At 38.3% G+C, this 10,813-nt stretch overlaps 1 protein-coding gene across 1 annotated transcript in view; it reads right to left on the minus strand.

Annotated features, from left to right (window-relative positions):
* The window catches only part of khdrbs3 (KH domain containing, RNA binding, signal transduction associated 3), a 216,739-nt gene extending 206,147 nt beyond the window's left edge, over window positions 1–10,592 (minus strand). The window contains exon 1 of the mRNA XM_041809643.1: window positions 10,201–10,592. Within this exon, the coding sequence (XP_041665577.1) occupies window positions 10,201–10,291 (91 nt within the window). The 5' untranslated portion in view covers window positions 10,292–10,592. The remainder of the gene's footprint in view (window positions 1–10,200) is intronic.
* Window positions 10,593–10,813: the final 221 nt, after the last annotated feature.

A 10,813-nucleotide genomic window follows, 5' to 3' on the forward strand; every position in this document is an offset into this window, starting at 1 on the left:
CAAGCACTGTTTCCCCAACAAAACGATATCTCTGCCTTTGATCCTCTGCCAAAGCTTATTTTTGCTCACTTCTGGGCATTCTAACCCAGGAACTGCTCTCACTCGAAGCAAAACTCAAGCACGGCTAAAAATACCCCACTGTGCCGTTGATGAGATGGAAATGTATGAATTAACGATGGGGCATCGGAGGATAGGAATGCTTTTCCACACCTGCTCAGTTTGTGCCGATAATGGCTGTTTTTTGTTATTGTTTTTCTTTTATGGGGAAGCTAGCTGAGGCAGCTAATGTAATGCAAACATTGTGCTGGGCTCCCGCTGTGGAATATCCAATTAAAAAGCACTAGATGTGGAGCGTCTGCGCTGCACCGAGGTTAGGACGTTCAAACTGGGCCAGAGGTCCTGAAACATTCAGAGTGGGCTGCACGCTGCTACACATCCTCCTCCTGAACAAACAGAATACATCTGGTGCAGGCAGAGACTTTTCATTTTTAACATGCTTCTGTTTACAGAAGCTTTGAAGGAATTTTAAAAAAGGTTATGTTCATTTACTGTTGAGCAATTTCGTTTAAAGGGTACAAAGTCCTCACAGCTGGAAGGATAATAGAGATAATGATGATCTTTACAGTATTTTGATCTTTCCTTTTATGTAATCCTCTACTCAGGAGGGTTTTCCAAAATAGTAGACAGCTATAGCTTTGTTGTTAACATTATGGGTTTGGTGGTGTTTTCTTTGTTACCCCTTCCTTCCTACTGATGCAGGAAAGAGGATAGTCTTGATGTCCACACGGACCTTAAAAAGATTTACCTATGGCAGCAAAATGTAATAAAATAAATCAATTAACCCTAGTTCATCAATATTACCTTAACATTGTTTTAAATCTGTTCTTTCCTGAGAAAACTTGCCTCAGAATCATGACGTGTTCTTAAACCACATCATTGTTTGCACATAGGGTTTTAAATTGATCAGTGTCATGTCCTTATTAGCTGGAAGCTCCTGCTTTTTTCCTCTCAGCAACCAAAATGAAATTCTCTTTTAAAGAAGCTGCAGGGTGCACACAGCACTCACATGGAGGTCACACAGGATCAAATAATAGGAAAGAAACCTTAAAAGGGACACCAATTTGAAATACTTAAACAATTTCACAGTGGTTACCAAGTAAGAAATACTCAAGCAGTTTAAAGTGGATGTAGTGCTGCCCAAAATTAAAACTGAACAGGCTGCTTCAATGGCATGCTATTTAAAGTAAGCAGTGAATACTGAATGTACACAATAGATGAGACTATATCACTAACTCTGACAGCATCGTAGGCAGAGGCAATGTACTTAATGCTGTTGTGTGGAAATGAAAGTGAGGAAAAAATAGTTCAGTGTTAGCTTTGAGGGGGAAACAAATGAGAGGCAGTGTAGGTCTATAGGACTTAAGTTAGGACCGTTGAAGTTGGACTAATACAATGATAAAACACACTACAGTACAATTTAAGATGATTTCATTATGTCATTCATCTTGTGAAGAGTTAACTGTATAAGAAAAAGCTAAAACAAACAAGTAAATAAATAAATAAATTCAAATGGCAACTGTCTTTCAAAACAGCAACCAAAGCTACTCTGTAGGGCTGATGTAGGATTAGAGTGATGGTTTTAATGGCACAATTGATTCAAATAAAGCCTTTCTTTGTGACCCACTCAGGTCTCAGGTTTTAATGCTAAACAAAGGAGGGATGCACATTATTCCATTTTTGTTGACACCTGACGTACAATGTACAAATTCATTTCATCTGATACAGATATTCAAATGTAGTTCAGACTTCGGTCTTTAAAGCACATAATTTAGAGTTTTGAAGGTTGAAAGTTTTAACAAATTTCAGTCCTTGAAACTAGGGATGGGCAATTTATCGAAATTTTGATTAAATCGCAATATAGCCTGCTGCAGTTTTAATTTTCTTTAACCCTGAAATGTGTGTCAGAATAACAGTTTAATACTACTTTTGCAGCAAAGATGTTATTCTCTATCCATCTATTCCTAATTCTAAATGTTTTCTTGTGAATTAAATAAATATGAACATTCTTTTTAATGCAAAAATTTATATCAAATTTGCAATCTGAAAAAAAAATAATAATAATACTAGTTCAGTCCTAGTTTAATCTATCTGATATTGTGTTGGTAATAGTGTAGAACGCGGGTTCCCAACCTTTTTTTTCCTTGAAGTCCACCCGACATGTACCTGAGAAAAGCTGAGCCCCTGTCCCAAGATCCACATGAAAAGAAAAATGACTCAATTCTTTTTTTTAAGATTTATTTTGGGGCCTTTTCATGCCTTTATTTGATAGAGGAAGGACAGCGGATCGACTTGGAAACAGGGAAGAGAGTGGGGAGAGACATGCGGCAGAGGGCCACAGGCCGGATTCGAAACCCGGGCCGCCCGCGTACCCCGTGCACGGGTACCTTAAACCACTCAACCATCTGCACTCCCAAAATGACTCAATTCTGTCAAAATGTAACATTTATTCTGATCATGGCCTTTATAAAACCTTAAAGAAACAAGCCTGTCCAGCTTTTCTTACCAAAAGGCATTTGTATGAACTGCTTTATGACTGCTCTATTGTGGTTTTAGTTAACATTCAAATCTAATTTGGAAGCCGGCAAGGTTGGGAACCATTGTTATAGATTGATTCATTGATTGTGTATGTTAAAAATTCTTAAGATGAGGAACTTAAAAAATAATCTTATTTAAATCTGTTCATTTACAGGGGACTTAGGAGGATTTTCAAAGATAAAATATTGGTCGAAAATATCAACTTCATATCAGTTTCATGTTTGCCTACAATTCACCTTTTCAGCTAGTATCTGCCGATAGTGACATCACGCTAATAATACTATCAATTTATCCTGCGTTGTGTCTTTGATTGCTATAACGAAAAACAGTTCCAGCTTGACTTTTTTGATTGGGATTTTTTGATTTGACTCTTTTTTTACTCATGCAGTTACTCCTTCGCAAACTGAACTGAACTGAGCAAAGCAAACCAAAAGTTTCCAAAGCTAGTTCAAGCAGCACTTCTGCTCGTTTGCCTTCAAATTCATTGTTTTGGTGTCACTGTGTTTTCTGAAGTTAACAACCTAATATAGCACTATAGGATGTTCTTAAGAGATTTTTTAAAAGCTGAAAAAAATCTCAGAGTAGAAACTTTGCTGAATTTCAGGGTCTTCTTAAAAACTGCAGACAGTGTTTTAAGTAAAAATGTCTTCTTTAAAAAATGATTTGTGAATGAAGCCCAATGATCTAGAGACAAAAAAGTCCACAAGTGCCTATGCTTGCATTTTTGCCTTCAAGGATATAATACCCTGAGGGCATCAAGACTCCTCTGTTTTCATCAGATTTAGGTAAATTAAGACAGAAAGTACATGCAAAAGAATTCTGCAAGTAGTAACATGACCGTTAAACCGCTTAACATTACAACAAAGCATTCTGGCAGTTTCATACACTTACAATTCTTTTTCGTAAGTAATTTATTTTCTTGAGAAGTATTCAGATTTTACACATTAAAACTGTGTCTAAATTAAGGCTGCCAGGATTGAAATTGGGCTTAGATGGCCTAATGGTTAGGTTGTTCCCCATGTATGCAGGCGGCCCAGGTTTAAATCCAGCCTGTGTCTATTTCACTGCATCATTCCTCTCACTCTCCTCCCTGTTTCTGGCTCTCCCGCTGCCCTATTTCTGTAATAATAAAGGCAAAAAGCTCATTTTTTTCATTTAAAAGTGTTGTGTTTAATTTCAGATATTTGTACTTTTAAATTAAGGGTAAACGACTTCCTGTTTAAACACAGACCTGCTTTTATTTTTAAAGGAAAACAAGGAACTGCAGGAAGATGGAGGAACAACAGAAAAGGAAACTTGTCATGGATTTACAAGAAAACAGTAAAAAAGTGGTGAGAAAGGTAAATGAGTGATAACACAAGGTGGAGATGACTTTTGACTCATCCACTGAGCTGTCTGTGGGGTTTTTAAGTGAAATGAGACATTTAGAGGTGCAGTGGTGTCCTTATTTGACATCACTGTGGCTGCAGAGAGATGCTGAGGTTTGACGACAGTGTGCTGAAAGGGGCAATAAAGCCCGCTTTAAGTGTGATTTCAGAAGAAATGCACGCACTAATTATGGACTTCAAAGGCATCACAACTGATTTATTAACACAGATCAATCTGATCAATATGACGCCTTTTTTGGAGGATTTCAAAAGGGTTCATATGAACGTATCTGAATCATCCACCCCATAAACATGAGCAAGAGTGAGAGAGAAGCCTTATTTCTGGAGATGATGACTTTGGCTCCATGTATTCATTTTCTTTGGTTCATTCAAACAGAATCATGAATAAACCAGCCAGCAGATGCCTGCTTGGTTATACATATGTGCAAAAGCACGCACACGTAAAGGAATTGTGAGGAAAAGTGAGGGCTTTATTTTTCTTTTAGCAAAGATTTCTCAGTTTTTACACTTTTTTAAAAATCTACTGATCTGGTGCTTTAAGGTTTCTTGACATGTTGGCACTGGGAGCTTTCTTCCCCATTCTGTCTTTGCAAAGACATCAACAATCGTCCAGTTGTTTTCCCACAGTAGAGCTTTAAATAATACTTTGACAGCCAAGGATTGTGATTTTTCAAGGTCAAGAAGGACTCTCCTGCTAAAAAAATTATACTGCCTCCTCTTTGTGTTATAAAAAGTGTTGCTTGCAGCCCCTGTGCCCTCGTGTTCTGCCGAGTCGCACTGATTTCATGTAAATAACAGATGCACTTCATGCCTCCGGAGGTGTTTTTGCACCTAGAAGCCTGTCATTAGTATTCTGCTGAGGATTTTTTTTATTCCATGCAGGCTGCTGGTCCTGCCTGGCTCTTATTTTGGCTTAAGATATTCCTCCAGCTCCAAGTGTCTGCTGCTGACTGTATGAGGCTTGTCACGGGGGCAGAGATACGCTCCTTTCGGGAGACGAGCACTGCAAACGACCCAAACTTATCAAAGCAGCCCGCCTCTGTCCCCAAGCTCCCAACACAATGCTCCCCTAATTTCTCCTCAATGGGAGTCTCTCTGGACCTGGAATAATCTCATAGTCACCGCTTGCACGCAGTAACTCTAGTTACTCTAGCTGTGTTCTCTGCATCCCCTGCCAATTGCATAATCAGGTCCAGAACTCATCAGCAAGATGGCAGAAGAAGTGCTCTATTAAGCCTCATCCTGTTCCATCTGTTGTGTAAGAGAGAGATAACAGTATTTACAGTTTTGGAGTTGTGGCAGACTGTTTCAGCCAAATTTTGTGCACCGCAGAGTTCTGCTTACTTCATAAAATGTCACGGATTAATTCTGCCGCTTGCGATGGTGTCCAACTGCAATGTTTGCCCCCACCAGAAATATCACAAACTAACTTTATTGGAAATGTTACATCCAGAACTCGTGTTATGATAAACTATTTTAAATGAAAAACACAGGGGAAACATTCATACATTTCTCCGCTCTGCAGCTGCCTCACACACAAAATTTTCCATTACTTCTATCGGATTTTTAAAAAGACCAGTTTTGCAAAAAAGTAAGAAAGATGTTCTCTGTAGATAAAGGACTTAAAAAGAAGACTGTCAGGGAAATGGTTGTCTTTCAACTGGTATTTAGTATTCAGTACTTTTTTAAGGTGAATATGTGTCCTTAGCAAAAAAGGAGAGACTAACCCAGATTTGAGTAATAAAAGCAGCAGATAACAAAACTGCTGAGTAAAACAGCCTTATCTCCCTCACCGACTGGAATACATTTACCTTACTGTACATGAATCAGCTCACTGAAAGATGCATTAACCTCGCTCTGTTCTTTCAAATGAGACTCCATCTGCAACTGATAGTGTCAGCCCATTACATCCATTACTCCAACATACACTGAATGAACAGCAGATGGTGATTCAATGAGAACACGGCAAGTTTTAGTATATCAAGACATTAAAAAGCAATACTCTGTTGTACGAAGGTGGAACTGGACTCTTTCACATAACTCTCTTTCTGCATGTTTTTAAATGAGCATATTCTACATCTGTTAAGAACTGGTTTTCTGTTAGGGCTGGGTAATATATAATAATATACCAATACATTTTTAAATAAGACATGACCATGAAATAAGTTTGTTAAAAGCAACAAACACTAACAATAATATGATTATTGGCCACAAGATAATCTGTTTGAAATGTTGGGGCTAAATTGGGGATTATAATTTTACTTCATTTATTTAAGGAGCATTTTAAGACACAGTGCAGCTGGCTGACATTTGGTTCACATGGATTTAACTTAACTTTAACTTTGTTTTTGTCATATTTTAACAATGTTGGCATTCCCATGATCAATGAAAAATGACCACTAGCATTATTTATATTATACTATACTAAAACCTCATATGTCCAAAATCACCACTTTATAGGAGATTAAAAAAAGCTGTATGTTTCAATAAATTTAACATCAAATGGTCAGAGTCAGCATCTTTTCCACACTTTTTATTGCTCTGAAATCTCTTAAAACTCAGTGACAGATGTAAAGAGTGTCCAATAACACTGATTTATGAAAAGAAAAGAAAAATCATGAAAAAATGAGATACAAGGTTTTGGCCCAATGCCAGGGATTTGAAACACATTTAAAAGCTGTCATGTTAAGTTTAATTACCAGTTATAATTTAGCAATTACTGTATCTTTCTAGAGGAAGATGAAGCCTAAACACTGACCTTTATAAGGTGTTCACTCACATCAGGCCAAAACCCCATATCTCCAATTATTATTTAAATTTCTTTACATAAATTGGTGCTATTGGTCGCCCTTTACAGAGAATTTTAACAAATTTGAAAGCAATAGAAAGTGTCAAAAAGATGCGGAATATGACCATTCAGTGTTGAAATATTTGAAAGATGCAGCATTTTTTTATTTCCTGAAAAGTGATGATTTTGGAGATACAAGGTTTTGGATTGAAACCAGTTTTTTCATCAGCAGTGATAACAGTATAACTGTGGGTCAGCAGGTGTAATTAAGGGGACAGTGCTAGTGAGTTAAAAGGTCAATTTTAAAATCCTGGTCTAACTGTTCTTGGTTTAATATACCCCTCTAGCCTTTTAGTCCCTTACAAGGCATCCAGATGGATGTGTCTACTACCTGTTCCCAGAACCAAGCAGGGTTCTATGCTAGTCACCTGTGTATGAAACTGAAATAGAACCCGAGGCTCTCTACATCTGTTAGCTTCTTTAAAAAGGTCTTAAAACATGTGCTGCATTCCCATAAGTTTAAACTCCTCTTAGAATCTTTTAAAACAGCGGTTCTCCACTTGTGGGTCCAGATCCAAAAGTGATTGTTTTAAGTGGGTCTCGGGAAAATAAGGTGGCAAATGAGTCTTTGGTTGACATGCATCCATAGAATAATTTTACTCTTTTTTTCATGATAGTCGGTAGCTTTAAATGTTTTCTCAATATTTCATCTCATTATCTCCTTTTCTTGCTATAACAAAGCTGCTTTTTCCATGTAAATGAGTTAATCTTTCAAGATCTCTTGATACTGGCAAAAAATTACATGCAATCATGGGGAAGTAGGGTGGAAAACATGTTAGGTATGTCCAGTTTCTTTTTTTTTACACTTATTTTTGTTCCATCAAAATGTTTTTGATTTTTATTTTCATTTTATTATTTAGGGTTGTAATGTGTCATTGAAGAAACTGGTGGGTCCTGAGGCTAGACCAGTTGAGAACCACTGTTTTAAACAACACCTTTTATCCAATTACTATTTATTTTGTAATTAATCTAATATTCTAATCAACTGAGCAAAAAAATAGTTGTTTTTTTTCCCTTTTTTAATCTTGAAGTCATTCTGCTTTTTTTTAACTTTCTGTTCTATTAAGCACTGTGAACTGCTCTGTGTATGAATGGTGCTCTATAAATGAACTTGCCTATGCTTGGCCAATAGTTAGGGGCACATGTGGGCTAAAACGCTCAGTTAAAAAGTTTGTCCCCGTCCAGCCCTGGCAACAGACACATATCAGGATATATATGTTTAAAAATATGACATGAACTCTAAAAAACGTCTTTAAAGTCAATATGAAGTCATGATTGTTAATCAGGATCTAAATGCTGAGCAAAATCTTTGAGATCTTCTGGAAAAAATCATGAAGTCCTGTTAGAAAATACATAATTTTTAGTCCATATCACCCAGCCCTATTGTCTGCGAATACTTTAATGTCTACACATCAATGTCGGTTTAATTTACAAGGGGAATTAAATTGAACAAAATCTAAGAGAGAGCCTGCAGCCACCGTGACCTGATGAGTGAAGATGGGAGGAAGAAAAGAGGGTGCATTTGTTACAAATGTAGAGTATTTTAGAGACAACATGAGCAAGCAGTTTGATACATTTAATAGTCAGTGAATTGATTAGTTGATGGTCAAAACGCTAATCAGCACCCAATGAAACTGCATGATATTTTACAAGTTCAATGCCTCTGTTTTCTAGGTCAAAAGTGAGACTCTCTAACCGTTGACTGAATACGCAGCATACAAGAGACTGCATGTTTGGAAGTTTTGAAAGATTTTTTTTTTTTACTACAATTTCACTTTGAATTGATTAATGAATAAAAATCAAAGCTTCAGGGGCTGAAACAGGTTCTAGACTGTGTTAGAGTACACAGAGTGATTCTATCAGCCAGTGCCACATCTGGAATATAAACAGTGAGAAACTCAAATCCTAAACCAAAATCCTGATGGTTCTTATCTCTTGATTTGTTTTTGATTTTTTTAAATAAAGTTTGTTAAAATAGAAAATCAATTGTGTTAAGGTGGCTGGTGATGCGAACATTGCATCTGGCAAGTCTGGATTTTTTCTACATTTTGGCAAGAGTTAAGTTCAAGTTTTTATTTTCCTCTTGAAAGATATGTATTTGAAGTTTGCAGTCAAAATACTTTTAATAGGAGAAAATATGCCTCTAACCTTTTTGGACTATAAGTTTTACTTTAATCCTCTGCACAGAAGGCGTTGAATTATTAAAAGTAAACATCAGAAGCAGCACTAACCCCACACTCAAATAATAGATTCAAAGAGTGTCAGTATCACGGAAAGTCATACACTTTGTCACTTTTGTGAACTCTAAGCAAGTAAACAACATTAAAATTAAATCAACGCCTCACTTTGCTGCCTCTTCTTAGGAACCCTTTTAAGGATCTCCTGATGTTCCAAGTTCTGCAGGCAGTGACTAGAGGGGACACGGCCGAGCGACTGAAAACCAGCTTGGTGCAGGAGCCGCTTCTAGGGCTACAGTAGAATTAGTTACAGTGCAGCTGCTCTTTGCTTGTTGCCTTTGGAGCCAACAGTCTACTAGACTCTAGACAGAGCCCATGAGTGGTACTTGAAGGAGGCACTTGGATGCTATAACAGTGCACTTCCCACATGAGGAGCTCCACGGGGCTGCGTCTGAAGGAGTGTTTGCAGAAATTCAGACAGCTTCAAAGCAGAAGGCTGTGCAACGGATTAATTAAAGCGTCTGCGAGCTGCTCCATGAATCCATTTCAGTCACGTCCACTTCTTCAAAGGAGGACACACATGTACATTTAAATAAAAGTGTGATTATTTCTCCACAGCTTACACATGTTGGCATGGGATAGGGATGACTGCAGCCTGCAAAGTGAGGTGTCAAATGGTGTTTCACTGCTGATTCCATCCAGAAACTGCTGGCTGGACTTTGATAAGCACTATGTGTGAAGGGTGCATTTTCTATTTGGCCAATACTTACCTTCATCATTATTTTTTAAGCTTTCTAAAAGACAATAAACAGCAACATGATACTAATTTGAAAGTGCCATGTATGGTATGTTGTTTATGTTTGACCATTAAAATCAAAACTTTGTCAACCTAATGGCTTTAAACTGAGGCAGCTCACCTCTATTTCACCAAGAGGAATTCACTTTTGCTCAATGACAACTTGACAAAACAGCCATGCTGCTAAAAGGACCTCGCTATTTTAGTGTGACCAAACAGGAAATTGTAAGTAGACCCACAAACCTCTTATTTATAACTTGAAGTAGGCGGGCTGCTGGTGGAGTCATGTAGCCTGCAGCCCAGCACCAAGCGTTAAACCTGAACAGTGTGCTTCAGACTCGCACTGTTTTCACGCAGCTAAACTGTTTACTTCAGTATTTAAGCACGGATATTTACCTTGATCCAGTAGCCGCAGGGAGTGCTGAAAAGACGGATCCAGCGTGTCCTTCTCTGCCATAAGCTCCGGCAAGTACTTCTCGCTCTCCATTTCGTCCTCGGCTTGGGGCTCCAAGAAAAAAACACTCAAATGTATTTCGAGTAAATAACGAATAAAACTTGCTCAATGTCCAAACGGCTCCAAGTAAGCTCCGAGTATCTTTTGGGAAACAAAAAGGCGGGCGATAGTGTCATTCGCGCTCGCGCTACCAGAGCATTTCTCGGTCCTCGTGACACATGCACAGACACAATTAGCGGTTAAATGTGAGCAGGAAGGTTTTTTATCCCATGGAAGTGTTGTTCAGCCAGCAGAGCCTCTCTCTTCGCATCACTACCGGAGTGAGGGTCCCTCTCCTTACTGGGTGGACAGGCTCTTTGAAGCTCACGCCGTTGTATCCAGTGCTGAAATGAAGCACAGGCATCTATTGGCTGCCACGCGCGACACGCAGCCGGTAGGAAGGAGGCGGAGCGACGCGGAGGGAGCTGTCCGCGGTGCTGAAGTCTGCCATTACCATATCATTATCATAAAGTTATCATGAACACGGGCGGCATTTCACAAACACTGAGCGGGAGA

This window comes from Cheilinus undulatus, linkage group 16 (assembly GCF_018320785.1).
Source record: "Cheilinus undulatus linkage group 16, ASM1832078v1, whole genome shotgun sequence".
Lineage (NCBI taxonomy): Eukaryota > Metazoa > Chordata > Actinopteri > Labriformes > Labridae > Cheilinus > Cheilinus undulatus.